The sequence below is a fragment of the Schistocerca piceifrons genome, chromosome 8 (genome assembly GCF_021461385.2).
Source record: "Schistocerca piceifrons isolate TAMUIC-IGC-003096 chromosome 8, iqSchPice1.1, whole genome shotgun sequence".
NCBI classification, from domain to species: Eukaryota; Metazoa; Arthropoda; class Insecta; order Orthoptera; family Acrididae; genus Schistocerca; species Schistocerca piceifrons.
Window position 1 is genome coordinate 269,950,122 of NC_060145.1, and position 17,011 is coordinate 269,967,132.

A 17,011-nucleotide genomic window follows, 5' to 3' on the forward strand; every position below is an offset into this window, starting at 1 on the left:
TCCTGAGAAATCAGTACCCAGAACAACCACCTCTGGCCGTAATAACGGCCTTGATACGCCTTGGCATTGAGTCAAACAGAGTTTGGATGACGTGTACAGGTACAGCTGCCCATGCAGCTTCAACACGATAGCACAGTTCAACAAGGGTAGTGACTGGCGTGTTGTGACGAGCCAGTTGCTCGGCCACCATTGACCAGACGTTTTCAGTTGGTGAGAGATCTGGAGAATGTGCTGGTCAGGGCAGCAGTCGGACATTTCCTGTATCCAGAAAGGACCGTTCAGGACCTGCAACATGCGGTCGTGCATTATCCTGCTGAAATGTAGGGTTTCGCAGGGATCGAATGAAGGGTGGAGCCACAGGTCGTAACACATCTGAAATGTTACGTCCACTGTTCAAAGTGCCGTCAGTGTGAACAAGAAGTGACAGACGTGTAACCAATGGCACCCCATACCGTCAGGCCGGATGATACGCCAGTGTGGCGATGACGAATACACGCTTCCAATGTGCGTTCACGGCGATGTCGCCAACCACGAATGCGACCTTCATGATGCTGTAAACAGAACCTGGATTCATCCGAAAAAATGAGGTTTTGCTATTCGTGCACCCAGGTTCGTCGTTGAGTACACCATTGCAGGCGCTCCTGTCTGTGATGCAGCGTCAAGGGTAACCGCAGCCATGGTCTCCGAGCTGATTGTCCATGCTGCTGCAAACGTCGTCGAACTGTTCGTGCAGACGGTTGTTGTCTTGCAAACGTCCCCATCTGTTGACTCAGGGATCGAGACGTGGCTGCACGATCCGTTACAGCCATGCGCATAAGATGCCTGTTATCTCGACTGCTAGTGATACGAGGCCATTGGGATCCAGCACGGCGTTCCGTATTACCCTCCTGAACCCACCGATTCCATATTCTACCAACAGTCATTGGATCTCGACCAACGCGAGCACCAGTGTCGCGATACGATAAACCGCAATCGGGATAGGCTACAATCCGACCTGTATGAAAGTCGGAAACGTGATGCTACGCATTTCTCCTCCTTACACGAGGCATCACAACAATGTTTCACCAGGCAACGCCGGTCAACTGCTGTTTGTGTATGAGAAATGGGTTGTCAGCGCGTTGGAGGTGTCGCCACCGGCGCCAACCTTTTGTGAATGCTCTGCAAAGCTAATCATTTGCATATCAGAGCATCTTCTTCCTGTCGGTTAAATTTCGCGTCTGTAGCACGTCACCTTCGTGGTGTAGCAATTTTAATGGCCAGTAGTGTATTATAACGTGTAGCTTAGAACGTCTTCCTTCTAACTTTTTCTAATGCAAATTTTGAAATTGCGTCATCAAAATCGATATCTTTAGCTAAGTTATTTCGTTTGACAAAATTACCAAACTAGAGAGTAGTGGCTGACTCCTTATTACTAAGAGAAGAGAGAATGATATATAAAACCATTTGTAGATGATTCTATTTACTTACAAACAAATGAATAAATACTGTATTCGACTTTCTCCAAACAATATCTCGCGACAGAAAACATTCACTGAGCAATACAATTAAAGGATCACTTTATCCAAATACCGTAATTGTCTGCCATTGCGACGTATAATTTTGAAATTTGGCTCAAAGGTGCCTACAGCCTTCCCCTGTAGTGATGCAAACGCCTGGCGCCCTAAGTCGTCACCAACGTGTCGACACATACGGAAAAAAGGCCAGAACTCAGTTCATGTAACATGTAAGGTGGGTTAATGATGTCACACTGGCACCAAATTTCATCAAAATTCTGCCCAACGCCAACGCGGATGTGTCAGGCGACCTTCCCGTCATCAAACCCTCTCTTACCGGCATTTCACTCCTTCTATTGACGCATCTGCGATGGAAGGCAAAAAGGCGACGCCCAGCGTTTAAATCACGCGGTTTTCCTATGGGTGGCCAAGGGAAAGGATTCAGACACATTAACGTTCAGGACAGACACGTATAACCCTCAGAGGGTGGCGTAAAGTGCGTCACCCCTTTCCTTGAGGCGTCGATTCCCGCATATTTCGCAGTAGAGAACTACGGTTCTCAGTGCGGTGAGAAACAGGGCGACGTTCTTGAGAATCTTTGACGTTGCTGACACCTCCGCACGTTTCAACCCATATCATCCCCCATTGTGGGGCGCGGGATTAGCCGAGTGGTCTAAGGCGCTGCAGTTGTGGACTGTGCAGCTGGTACCGCGGAGGTTCGAGTCCTCCCTCGGGCATGGGTGTGTGTGTTTGTCCTTAGAATAATTTAGGCTAAGTAGTGTGTAAGCTTAGGGACTGATGACCTTAGCAGTTAAGTCCCATAAGATTTCCCACACATTTGATTTTTTTGACACTGTGGGAATGCATCCTCATTGAACGTCGTCACACCCCTTTACAGTGCAGCGCAACTGCAATTTTCGTTCTTGTGTACAGATTATAACTTCTAGAGACCTTTGTCTCTGTAAAGGTACAGTCAAGGAGAATGCTGCCACCGAGAGTGTTGCCGAACTATTAAGCGTTAGTGGGACCCTTTGGCGTTTTATTAACGCATGTATCAATGTGCCCCCCCCCCCCGCTCACCCCCCCTCCCCCCCCGTTATCACGCCACAGGAGGGCGCGAAACAGGACGCCTGAAAAAGCATAATCACTCTCTGTGATGCTTTGGATCACGTTCAAATTCGGTAAAATGGTGTTAAACGTTTCCTTGTTGTCCCAAACTGTGAGTGCAAAAACTGCAATAGCGCTGGACTGCAAAAGCGTACGATCATGTTTCATGGGGAAGCAGCTCCACAATGTCTTTAGCTAGGGGTTCTACATCTACATCTACGTGATTACTCTGCTGTTCACAATAAAGTGCGTGGCAGAGGGGCCAATGAACCACCTCCAAGCTGTCTCTCTACCGTTCCACTTTAGAACGGCGGGATAAAATGCTTACATTTTTCTGTGCGAGCCTTGATTTCTCTTATTTTATCGTGATGATCATTTCTCCCTAGGTAGGTGGGTGCCAACAGAATTATTTCGCAATCGCAGGATAAAACTAGTGATTGAAACTTCATGAGAAGATCCCGTCGCAACGGAAAGCGCCTTTGTTTTAATGATTGCCACACCAATTCACATGTCATGTCTGTGGCACTATCTCCCATATTTCGCAATAACAGAAAACGAGATGCGCTTCTTCGTAGTTTTTCGATGTCATCCGCCAGTCCCACCTGGTGCGGATCCCACACCGCACAGCAATACTTTAGAATAGGGCGGGCAATTGTAGAGTAAGCAGTCTCTTTAGTCATGTCTGTGGCACTATCTCCCATATTTCGCAATAATAGAAAACGAGATGCGCTTCTTCCTAGTTTTTCGATGTCATCCGCCAGTCCCACCTGGTGCGGATCCCACACCGCACAGCAATACTTTAGAATAGGGCGGGCAATTGTGGAGTAAGCAGTCTCTTTAGTCATGTCTGTGGCACTATCTCCCATATTTCGCAATAACAGAAAACGAGATGCGCTTCTTCCTAGTTTTTCGATGTCATCCGCCAGTCCTACCTGGTGCGGATCCCACACCGCACAGCAATACTTTAGAATAGGGCGGGCAATTGTGGAGTAAGCAGTCTCTTTAGTCATGTCTGTGGCACTATCTTCCATATTTCGCAATAACAGAAAACGAGATGCGCTTCTTCCTAGTTTTTCGATGTCATCCGCCAGTCCCACCTGGTGCGGAACCCACACCGCACAGCAATACTTTAGAATAGGGCGGGCAATTGTGGAGTAAGCAGTCTCTTTAGTCATGTCTGTGGCACTATCTCCCATATTTCGCAATAACAGAAAACGAGATGCGCTTCTTCCTAGTTTTTCAATGTCATCCGCCAGTCCCACCTGGTGCGGATCCCACACCGCACAGCAATACTTTAGAATAGGGCGGGCAATTGTGGAGTAAGCAGTCTCTTTAGTCATGTCTGTGGCACTATCTCCCATATTTCGCAATAACAGAAAACGAGATGCGCTTCTTCGTAGTTTTTTGATGTCATCCGCCAGTCCCACCTGGTGCGGATCCCACACCGCACAGCAATACTTCAGAATAGGGCGGGCAATTGTGGTGTAAGCAGTCTCTTTAGTAGACCTGTTGCACCTTCTAAGTGTTCTGCCACTGAATCGAAGTCTTTGATTTGTTCTACCCACACCGTTATGTATGTGATCGTTCCAATTTAGATTATTTGTAATTGGAATCCCTAAGTATTTAGCTGAATTTACAGCCTTCAGATTCGTGTGACTTATCGCGTAATCGAAATTTAGCGTTTTTCTTTTAGTACTCATGTGAATAACTTCACACTTTTCTTTATTCAGGGTCAATTTTCACTTTTCGCACCATACGGATAGCTTATCTAAATCATTTTGCAATTCGTTTTTGTCGTCTGATGACTTTACAAGACGATAAATGACAGAGATCAGGAACAATACAAGGCCTATAACACTACCTTGGGAACACCGGATAATACTTCTGTTTTACTCAATGACTTTCCGTCTATTGCTAGAACTGTGTCCTTTCTGACAGGAAATTACGAATCCAGTCGCACAACTGAGGCGATATTCCATAGGCACGCAGTCTGGTTAGAAGACACTTGTGAGGAACGGTGTCGAAAGCCTTCTGGAAATCTAAAAATATGGAATCAATTTGACATATCTGTCGATAGCAGTCATTACTTCATGAGTATAAGCGATATTTTCTGAATCTGTGCTGCCTATGTGTCAATAAATCGTTTTCTTCAAGGTACATCATAATGTTCAAATACAGTATATGTACCAAAACCCTACTGCAAATCGACGTTAGTGATACGGGCACGTAATTCAGCGGATTACTCCTACTTCCCTTTTTGGGTATTGGATTGAAACATCCGGGGGTGTCAGCATCACCAAAGGTTGTCAAAAACGTCGACCTGTTGCTGATCGCACTGCGAACTGTCGTTTTCGATCGCGAAATATGCGGGAATCACTGCCCTAAGGAAAGGCGTGGTTTCATTGACGCCATTTATGCCACCCCCACAGGCCCTTTCGTTTCGACTCTGAGAGGCAGTTTGAAATTTTTTCCTCGGACACCAATAAAAAAACAGCGTGATTTCGACGCTAGACGTCGCCGTTTTGACCTCAATCGCAGACGCATCAGAAGAAGGGGTGAAATGTGGTACGAGGGGTGCGACAACCATCCAATCGTGAGGCACGTCCATGGTGGCGTAGGGCAGAATTGTGTTGAAATTTGTTGTCAATATGACTTCAGTAACCGACCTTCCATGTGATATGAACGTCCGAGCACTGATCTTTTCTGCACATACGTCGATACTTCTTGTTTGAAGCGACGTCGAGCACGTGGGTGATGTTGCAGCGTGCCATGCTTTTTCACCATTATCGGCTCTTGTGATACGATCCCTGTATGGAAGAGGGAAAATTGACTCATTTTGAAAGTGAACAACCGAAAATATTGAGATCCTTTCGCATTCGATACCCAAGGATTCATATATACAACACATTTCTGCAGAAAAATCTCTCGAGGTAATAAAATGACACTACAATTCATATGTGCAACACATTTCTGCAGAAAAATCCCTCAAGGGAATAAAATGACACTAGGTTGCGATGTACCGTTCATTTAAGAGGCTAGCAGGAACCAAATACTTACTTTTTTTCTACGAGAAGGCAACGGAACTGAACACAAAAGCTTTGCGCATGCGCGAATTTATCTCTTTGGGGCACAGTTATTAAATGCTTTGGAGTCACCAGATCAGTCGAAACTACAGGGTTATTACAAATGATTGAAGCGATTTCACAGCTCTACAATAACTTTATTATTTGAGATATTTTCACAATGCTTTGCACACACATACAATAACTCAAAAAGTTTTTTTGGGCATTCACAAATGTTCGATATGTGCCCCTTTAGTGATTCGGCAGACATCAAGCCGATAACCAAGTTCCTCCCACACTCGGCGCAGCATGTCCCCATCAATGAGTGCGAAAGCATCGTTGATGCGAGCTCGCAGTTCTGGCACGTTTCTTGGTAGAGGAGGTTTAAACACTCAATCTTTCACATAACCCCACAGAAAGAAATCGCATGGGGTTAAGTCGGGAGAGCGTGGAGGCCATGACATGAATTGTTCATCATGGTCTCCTCCACGACCGATCCATCGGTTTTCCAATCTCCTGTTTAAGAAATGCTTCTGCTTTAGCCTTTTCCGTAAGATTTTCCAAACCGTCGCCTGTGGTACGTTTAGCTCCCTGCTTGCTTTATTCGTCGACTTCCGCGGCTATGCGTGAAACTTGCCCGCACGCGTTCAACCGTTTCTTCGCTCACTGCAGGCCGACCCGTTGGTTTCCCCTTACAGAGGCATCCAGAAGCTTTAAACTGCGCATACCATCGCCGAATGGAGTTAGCAGTTGGTGGATCTTTGTTGAACTTCGTCCTGAAGTGTCGTTGCACTGTTATGACTGACTGATGTGAGTGCATTTCAAGCACGACATACGCTTTCTCGGCTCCTGTCACCATTTTGTCTCACTGCGCTCTCGAGCTCTCTGGCGGCAGAAACCTGAAGTGCGGCTTCAGCCGAACAAAACTTTATGAGTTTTTCTACGTATCTGTAGTGTGTCGTGACCATATGTCAATGAATGGGGCTACAGTGAATTTATGAAATCGCTTCAATCATTTGTAATAGCCCTGTATTTGTAAGTTGCAACAATTCATTGGCCGCTACTCGAACTGCGTTGCAACCATTCATTGGCCGCTACTCGAACTGCTTTCGGCCAGTCCCAGACCAGTGGAACTGGAAGAATGTCTCCGTCAATAACATTCACGTGATTCCAACGGCTGCAACAGTTACCTGAACGAACCTTAGGTAAGGGGCACTACTATCAATAGTGGTATGACGTAATCAATCCTACCCCTTTCGTATCGCTGATTCACTGGAATAATCGGAGCTAAGCGCAGCATTATCATGCAGTTTTGTTCAACAACACCCAAGCGCTACCCTTCATGCGTCTTTATGCGAGAAGAGGGCCATCGTCGTCCACGTTTCGTGTGGAACGGTTGTATGCAATCGAGTCGCACCAAAACATATCAACTGTTTGTAGATGTTGATAAAATGTATGTTTTGAAACTTTCTGTCGGACGCTGCAACAGTGAGTGATTAATTGGTTTCAGAGGACAAGAAATGAGGGAAAAATGAATATCGTCTTGTTAGTAACGCTCGGTGGCTTGAAAAGTTTGTAAGGTTATCGTGAAATTTCATAGCACGATAGTGTAATTTTGATATGGAGTACAGCAATGGCAAAGTTCAGCGTAAAAGTGCAACTAAATTTTACTGCTATTGTGAGTTACCCATTGTTAAGAAATGTATTACTTACAAACTCAATAAATGAAGTAAATGCTATGAAGTGTTATCCTTTCAAAACAACTTTTTTACTTAAATCAGAGCCGGCCGGTGTGGCCGTGCGGTGCTAGGCGCTTCAGTCTGGAACCGCGTGACCGCTACGGTCGCAGGTTCGAATCCTGCCTCGGGCATGGATGTGTGTGATGTCCTTAGGTTAGTTAGGTCTAAGTAGTTCTAAGTTCTAGGGGACTGATGACCACAGATGTTAAGTCCCATAGTGCTCAGAACCATTTTTGAACTTAAATCAGATTTTCACTTTAATCGGATTGATGACTTTAATATTTGTAAAGTAGAGAGACACATTTTCGTTTCAGAAAAAACATGTCCAATTGCCGAAAAGAAAACTGTTCCAGTTGAGAATTATCAAGGTATTGTGGGAGGGAAGTGACAACCACACTCTAGCTACAGTGAAGAACCCATGTTGTCCAGAGTCAGTACGGCGGTGGTTCGTGGCCAGCAAGCTTATTATTGGTGAAAACAGAACAGCTAGTGTTACGCTAAATAGAAATCCGTCCAGAAACACAAGTAGTGAGCTGTTGCTTGGGCTCACATAAAAAAAGAAAAAAAGAAGGTCACTAAGACCTATTTTGTGGAAAATTTTATGCTTTTCACTTCCATAAATAGTCAACTTTGCCGAAAATTGCATCGTTTCTGAGTTTTAAGCGAAAAACCTGTAAAAGGTCCATTTTTTGTGTTCTTTTCCATTTTGACCCATTTCTGGGCTGGAATTCTGGTGAGACTTTGAAAATTCGGATTCAGCGCCCTCGCCGGCCGACACACATCCATACCCGAGGAAGGATTCGAACCTGCGACAATAGCAGCAGCGCGGTTCCGGACGGAAGCGCCTAGAACCGCTCGGCCACAGAAGCCGGCTAACAAACCGCAACTCAGTCTTCTAACATAAAGGTTTACTATTGCGGAACAAAAGAATCTTAACACTGGTTTGAATAACTTACGAACTTTAACGGTTTCAAGTATCTTTCTCCTACTACAGTCTTGTATTCAAATTTACGACTCATCTGAATCTAAGTCAGAGTTCCTTCAGCAAAAATCGTTCAAAAGGCTCTGAGCACTATGGGACTCAATATCTGAGGTCATAAGTCCCCTAGAACTACTTAAACCTAACTAACCTAAGAACATCACACACATCCATGCCCGAGGCAGGATTCGAACCTGCGACCGTAGCGGTCGCGCGGTTACAGACTGCAGCGCCTAGAACCGCTCGGCCACACAGGCCGGCTCCTTCAGCACATCGAATCATCCGAAGTTCCGCAATTCAATCTCAAATTTTATTAGTTGTTTTCATTGCAATAATTTTTTTTTCAATTTCCTTAAATGAATTAAAACTTGAAGCTATAGCGACCAAATTTATTTATAAAACAAAACGGACTACACCGGTACTATGAGGGGTCTTAACAGTGATTCAGGCATTGATATCAGATAATCATCTAATGTATGCGATTTCACAAATGGTTTTGTATTTATCCGTGAAAATACGGTTGTACAGCCTTTGATGCTAATAAGTTCCTCTATGATGGAATAATGGAAATGATTGTATGGCGTCAGTGGCCGGGAGCTCCGAGGCGTGAAGTTCGGCTGCCAAGTGCAAGTCTTATTGAGTGTGATGCAACATTGGGCGACTTGCGCGTCGACAGTGGGGATGAAATGATGATGAGAACAGCACAACACCCAGTCCCTGTGGGGAGAAAATTTCCCACCCTAGCCGGGAATCGAACCCTGGCCCCCGTGCGTGGCATCCCAACGCGCTGACGGTTTTTTTTTTTTTAATAATCTCATTTTGTTCGCTATTGTTCGTTTCATCTGCTCGGGGCAGACGTCGTAAGAGATCCGTTTAAGTTCGTTGTTGATCGATTAACTCAGTATTTTTATTACAAAGGCCAGCTAACCCTCTGGCCGAACACGCTGAGCTACCGTGCCGGCTTCAGCTAATGGGGCGGACTCTTCTATGATGTGCAACATACATTGACTTTTATGTGATGTTTATTTACAAATATGTTAGAATTGTGACAGTTGCACTCACTATTCCACTGGCATTATGAATAAGAAATTTCATAGTAGAACATCTTTCATGTAATAAAACTTGAAGACATGATATTATATCGCCGTTCCACAAATGAGACATAGTACAAATTGAAGATCGGTGGCCGCCTTCCAGTGTAAATATGATTTTTAATGGTGGGGATTTCCGAAGAGATGTTTGGTTCGTCTTTGATGCAGCTTTCTTCATTTATGTCGAGAGGCTGCATCTTTAAGGAACATGGAATCTGTCAGAGAAGAAAGGTATTCTGAAGGAATTGGCTGCGGCCTTTAGTAAGGGCCTAAACTGAAAACGGGACACACACACACACACACACACAAAAAAAACATTTTCAAGGTTTTCGGCGGATGAATTCGAACCACCTCACCTCCCAAATCCAAGAATTGATAGCTCAGCGCCTGAGCATGAGCTACCCCATTCGGTAGAGTATTAGGAAAAACTGGTTGTTGTTCATTGTTTTAAAATAAAATAAAGTGCATCACAACAAAAGATGGACAACTGATTTTCATCTAATTGTGCATTGTGCATGTTTGGTCCCCTGGCTTCAATTATTATAGTATTACAAGAACATAGCCTTTGGACGAAAAGGGGGGGGGGGGGGGGGAGTCGGCAGGGTGGGATGCAAGGCAAGGTCGGATCGTAGGAATTCGACAGCCCACTGAAAAAATGTTTAAGAACCGAACTATACGATGTGCTGTCATCACATACCCCTTCCACTCTCCACAAACTCCTCCCTATCGTTCTGTATCAAAACTAGTTTCTAAATTGAGTACCGTCCGGCTGACTAGATTGGGCGCTATCTTGCCATATAGGCTTCTAATGATTGGATTTTGGGGATATTTTTTAAAGAAATGCAACCATCACAGGTTGGGCGATATTTTTGTTGATTAAAGCATTTTCGGCCGACACAGGCAAATCCAAATGTATCTTTATGCACTGATTTTAAGTGAATTTTATTTGTAATTATGTTTACCTCTCCTCTGTCTTGTGAATTTATGAAATACTGCAACTGCAAAGTTCTACCAGTCTCCAAATAGCGACTCCAGTGCTAACGTTGAGGTGCGTTGATATGTAAGTAGGCTATTATAGTAATGCGTACATGTTTCTAACTTACCTCAATGCTAATGGAAGAATCAAAATTGTTTTACCTCTTCTTTCTTGTTACAAACTCATCTATAATTGGAAACTACCACAACAGCACACAGTACAAAAACAGTAAACGGCAGCATTTATATTGTATTCAGCTGCAAGTAAGAATTGGACTGATTAACAAAACAACACCTGAGCTCACGTAACTTCAACAAAGTACAGTAGTTGGTCTTAGATAAACTATGGATGGGCTATTCCATTGATATCTCGCTATTCGAAATCTATCGATGACCTTTTTGATTGCTTATAGAGCGTATCCCTTTTACATCGTAAGACTGAAAATCATATTTTTCAGTTCCAGTACACGGCAACTAGAGCGTGTAATTTCATTTAGCTGTTGGTTACAGGCGGGTCCGAACTCCTTTGGCTACGTCCTTGGATGTTGTCAACATGTGCCTTAAAAGAGCGTAACAGCTACAATCATTCGCAACGGTCAGACATTACTCGTATTCTGGAGGACATAGATTCAAATCATCACTTGGCTATCCAGACTTACATTTTCCGTGATTCCCCTAAACTGCATAACCCTTGCACTAGACCTTTCGAAAATATAGGTAGGTCAGGTACATTATATCTCAAAATTTTGAGAAAAAATTTTTTTTTAATGAAGTCTTCTACCAGATTCCATGAATGTTTTAAATTGTTCTGATAAATTTAGCCCAAAAATTTAAGTCTTAGCAGTGGATGTGACATTTCACAATGAATCACGTATTCAGTATTTTCAGGTTCAGGACCCTACGTAAATCTCAATATCTCTCTAAAAAGCTACACGTCAACACCTCTTTAAAAAGTATGTTTTCAGTAAAAGTCAACAATAAACGAAATTTGTACTTTTTCAATTTTTTTGTCGTGATCATGAAGTCCCCTCCCCCCTTTATACTATGTGTTACTGAAAGTGCGTTGATAACTGCTAAGAGTGTGCTAAAAGACATTTCTGGTTCTGAACCATACTTACACATCAGCACCTCTTTAAAAAGTATGTTGTTAATATTAGTCAGCAAAAATCAACGACTTTTCTTCCTCTTTAAATTTTTTTATAGTGGGCATGTAATCACCCTCACCCCCCTCCCACACACACTCTTGATAATACGTATTACTGTTTTTCCAAAATCCGAACTTGTACGAGGTCACTAATGACGGGACATTAAAACCAGATCCTCCTCCTTTCCTTCCAGCGTCTGCTGTTAGGCCCAGTATTGTGCCGTCTAGGGGCTTCACTAACTGAGTCATAGTTTTAAGTAACTGGAACAACAGACTTTTTTATATTTTTCTAGTTAAAGATTATGAACGATGAGTCACTTCCATCCGGAACATGATTTACTATATTATCCTGTTACTGTCTGAGATTTGTAACAATAAATTTGTATCATTCGCAAGTGAAACTGCTATTTTGAAACTTCTTGACAGAATAAAACTGTATGCCGGACCGGACTCGAACTTGCTACCTTTCTGCTAGTACCTCATCTCCTACCTTCCAAATTTCACAGAAGTTCTCCTGCATACCCTGCGCACACTTCGCTGTAGAATGAAAATTCATTGTGGAAGCTTACGTTATCTCCTACAGTTTATAGGAGGTAATTTAACTTTAGACACAGGTTATAATTAAGAATGCTTGCCTATTTTCATGCTAGACTGCAAAGCCTATAGTAAATACTGAAAGGAAAACATATCTGGAGCACAACTGTTGGGATACGTCTCAAACTGATACGTCGCTTTTGCTACGTAGCAACGCGCGAAACAAATCGACCTTGTTTACTAGTTACGAAACTCACGGGATGTCGATTTCTCTCGGTTACTCAAAAACTCGACTACGGTTCATACTGCCGTTTAACTCGACCAGCTTCTTTGTGTTAACAGTATTTGACACTTTGCCTTGAAATGAAAGGCGGTCATTAAGCTTGTCGGTGCCTCGCTTCCTGTTAACAGAAATGCGATGGTCAACTCGCATTAGAGGGAAATAACACAAGCGTACGAAGAAATGACATTAACTAGAAAAGCATCTTTTTTAGAAAAGAAAGTGACCTTGAAGTAAGCGGCGAAAAATTCGCTTGCTTTGATATATGAAAAAAAAAAAAAAACTAAATCTGGATGACCACACGCGGATTTGAATCCTGTCCCTCTTGTACTACTTCAACGTACATACCTTGACGTGACGTGCATGGCAGAGGGTACTTAGCATTGGGTTAGGATTTCTTCTGGTTCCATTTGCATGTGGAGGCGGGAAGAATGACTCCTTAAATGCCTCTTTGCGTGCTGTAATTAGTCTAATCTTCTCTCCCCTCCATTCACTTACAGAACCGTCAGCATCTACTCTCAGACGCCATCTATGAGGTAATTTTAGACCTGAAAGCCATTCACGAACTATTTTTCCTTTTGCAATGCATTGTCCCATACTAATTAGCAACCAGCATCCGAAAATGTCATCCATGAACTAGTGTGAGTTTACAAAAACTAGTTAGTGTTATTTATTGGTTGTAGTAGAGTCCCCAAAGCTGTGCATCTAATTTAGAGAGTTGCTGACATGGGGGCAGCAAATAGCTGCAGTAATAAGACTTCTTTTGTAATACATTATTTTTTGTTTTGTTTCATAGGTGGCATACATTGTGGCCTTCACCATTGAGCTGTGGTGGATTCTGGATGCTGAAGGTACGATAACCTCTGATCTTATTAACTACAAAACATAGCATATGAATGAGGCCTTTTATGCACTCTCTGGAATCAACAAAACAAGATCAGTAGCTGAAGTACAAATTTACTTCTCAACTTGTTGCACATCTGTAATTATTATCCTTCTTGATGAGGTCTACAGAACATTACAGAGTGAAATGGCACAGCAGTGGATTTAGTTCATTGAAAATAGAAGGAATTTCCACTTTGTTTGGAAGTGAGACTGTTTAAAAAGCAAGTTAATTGTATCAAGAAGGAAATTTTGCTCAAGGAAACTAGAATTTCAAGGCAACAGAATGACTACCAGGAAGCAAAATTCAAAATATTGCTAATAGACACTATTAAAATTAGATAAAATCTATTTGTAACTTTCAAAACTGCTAATTCCTTCTCAGCAATTAAAGAGGACTCATCATGAAAATTTGTGGTTGTTAATTTGTAATAGCTATGAAAATACTTGTAAAATTTCAAACTAAAATTAGGGGGAAGGATACAGTACATAGATGATGCATGAATAACAGTCTTCTTTACTGTTCTCTGCCACATGTGTCGCATATTTTTCGCTTTAAATCCTACAAGTATTTTCATAGTAATTATGAACGACAGACAACCTCCCAGATGATGTACCCTGGGGAACGGTGTAGTGCAGCACAGTGGTGAAAAGTACACAAGTACAGAAACGAGACACACTATTATTTATTTATTTATTTTATTTATCCATCTGTTGACAATAAATATTGTATGGATGTCACCTCCCAGTCCATATAAAGGCAAACTGAGCAAATAAGCAGTTTTAACATGAAAAGACTGAATGTATGTGATTTTAACATAGGAGGCTGGGCTGTATGAGGACAAAGGGAGAATTCCTTGAAAAAATTTTAACCTGAGAAAGAGTAAGTGTCATACTCCTACAAGAGGCAAATCTGGCTGATGAAACTGTAGGAACCCTGAACAATAATATCAGTGACGGATGATATAGACGCTCTCTTCCAGAGCCATAGTTAATATGATCTGTGCTTTCATACTGAATGGACGCTACATATTGTTCTAAGTGGAAATAAAATGGTGTGTAGAAAACAGCACTGTTGGTAATATTTCACTATTGTATCACCAGCACTGTGAAAACCACCACATCAGAAGGTTACATGTTCAGATCACATTCGGTACAAAAGCACAGAGCATACTAACTATGGCTCCAGAAGAGAGAGCATACATTGTCCATCAGTGATATTATTAATTAGAGTCCCCACAAACTATCAGTTGACCCAAAGTGTCAGTATTCCCTAATGTGGATTACATCACTCATGACAAGCACGGAATGGCTACCCTGGTAAAGAACGACCTTGTAGGGAAAATCAAACAATGGAAAATTCAGGATGGAGTGTAACAATATTATGAAAAGGATAGTTGCTACTCACCATACAGCAGAGATGCTGAGTCGTGGATAGGCACAACAAAAAGACTGTCGGAAAGTGACCTTTCAGCCAATAGGGCCTTTGTAGAAAATAGACAACATATACACACTTGCACAAACACAGCTCACAAACTCACAATCACAGTCTCTGGGAGCTGAGGCGACACTACTCAGCTGCCAGAGACTGCAGTCATACGTACGTGAGTTCTGTTTGCGTGAGTGTGTGTGGATATGTTGTCTATTTTCAACAAAGGCCTTAGTGGCCGAAAGTTCACTTTCCGACAGTCTTTTTGTTGTGCCTATCTGCAACTCATCATCGCTATATGGTGAACTTCTAGGGAATTTAAACACAAAAGTAATGCCCGCTGAACATGTTGTAAGTGTAAAACAGGGAGAGCTGACGCTCTACAATGTTTATAAATGTCCAGCACAGAAGTGGCTCATAGATATTTAACTCAAGGCTAACCATCCAGCAGCTTATGCTGATGATCTGAACTGTCAGTATGCCAAATGGGATTATCTCTGATCTGCAGCTGAAGGCATTGGATTAGGTGACTGATAGACCTATATCTCCTGTTTGACTCCAAGGACACAATGACCTTCAAATCAAAGGCATGGAGCGCAATATTGACACCTGAACTAACCTTTGCCACAGACGGCGAGACATACACAACCATTCAAGCTACAGGAAGAGTGCTCGAGATGTTCCCATGGAGCCGACACCCAGTTGTAATTGTAAAGGTCAGACTATCAGTCCCAGTTATAAAACGCCAACCAATCTCATGATGGAACTTGAGGAAAGCTGACTGGAATAAATATCAAACCTACACCAAGAAAACAATAAATTGGATACTGTTGAGATCTCAGAACAATAAAATAGATTTATAAACCTGGTACACAAAACAGCCCTAAATGCTACTCCTTGAAGGGGTAAGAAGGAATAAAACCCCTGCTGGATGAAAGAGTTTGAAACACTAATGTAGCAATTTAAGAAGAGTGTGGAGAACAAGACTATGGAAAAACTGGTCAACACTATGCATGAGGAATGCAGGAGCAGATGGAAGGAGGCAATGGAAAGTCTAGATCTTACTCATTCCAGCAGGAAGGGCAGGGCCCTGCTGCAGAACTTAGGCAGCACAACTGCACCTCGCAGGCCATATCTTGGTTCTTGTCCATCTGAGATTGTGACTGTCCTCAAACAGACCTCCAGAGTCCAACTAAAGAAAGCTGATAAGAAAGATGTTTCAAGAAACCTAAACAATATATTAGTTCATTACCCAACCGACACAGACATTGTGAAATAAGTGGAAACGCATAAGATTACCCAGGCCTTGGAGCTAATGACAGGAAAAGGAGCTGGACCTGATGAGATTGTACCAGAATTCTAGAAGGAACTGGGAATTTTAAGAAGAAGGTGGTTGGCTGAGCTCTGCAAGGAATGCATCAGAACCAATACACTCCCGAAGGTCTGGAAAGGAGCAAAAGTAAAGTAATTGCTATGCCAAAACCCGGGAAGATTGGAGATAATCCAAAGAACTGCAGACCAATACCTGTATTCCTGCTATGTACCTCTTATAAACTATACAAGAGAATACTATTGACTAGACTAACTCTGTACATTGAAGCCAACCTTCCTACGTGAGAAGCAGATTTTCAAGCAGATAGAAATTGTTGCGATCAGGTGTTGTCCCTCACAACCTGTATTGAGAAAGGCTTCTAAAAAAAGATGAAAACTGGTCTGGTTCTTATTGATATTACATCAGCTTTCAACACAGAATGTACTGAGGGGCTAAAATTATCAACTGAAAACAGACTTACACAATACTAAAAAACATATTAACAGACAAGAAAATCAAAACATGATACGAACAGCAACTGTGTAGTTCTGAAAAACGGTCTAGCACCCATTCTTTTGATTCTATGTATTGCTGACATGCTAGACACTAAATCATGTAAATTTTTGTATGCAGACGACTTGGTCATTGCATATCAAAGTAAAAGTGCTGAATGAAGACCTGGAAACATTGAATGCCTACTACTTGAAGTGATATTTACATCCAGACCCGAGCAAAACACCCATCACAATAATGCACCTTAACAAGAGAGATACAAATAAAAAGCTACAGTTTTCTATGAATGGCCAATGCATCAGGCTCGCGGGCGAATGTAAATATTTGGGAGCAAAATCAGGACTTAAGCAGTACCCTTGTCTGCTGAACCCTGTTCACCGGTCTGGATGAGAATTGCCCATGTAACTAAACTGGACATGCAACTGAAGGAGACAATGCAAATAATCTCTGGAACACTTGAGTGCATCTCAC

At 42.5% G+C, this 17,011-nt stretch overlaps 1 protein-coding gene across 3 annotated transcripts in view; it reads left to right on the plus strand.

Moving 5' to 3' along the window:
• The window catches only part of LOC124711791, a 141,896-nt gene that overhangs the window by 98,111 nt on the left and 26,774 nt on the right, over positions 1-17,011 (plus strand). For all 3 annotated transcript variants that reach the window (XM_047242010.1, XM_047242011.1, XM_047242012.1), the window contains exon 2: positions 13,201-13,255. In XM_047242010.1, coding sequence (XP_047097966.1) covers positions 13,201-13,255 — 55 coding nt within the window. The remainder of the gene's footprint in view (positions 1-13,200; positions 13,256-17,011) is intronic.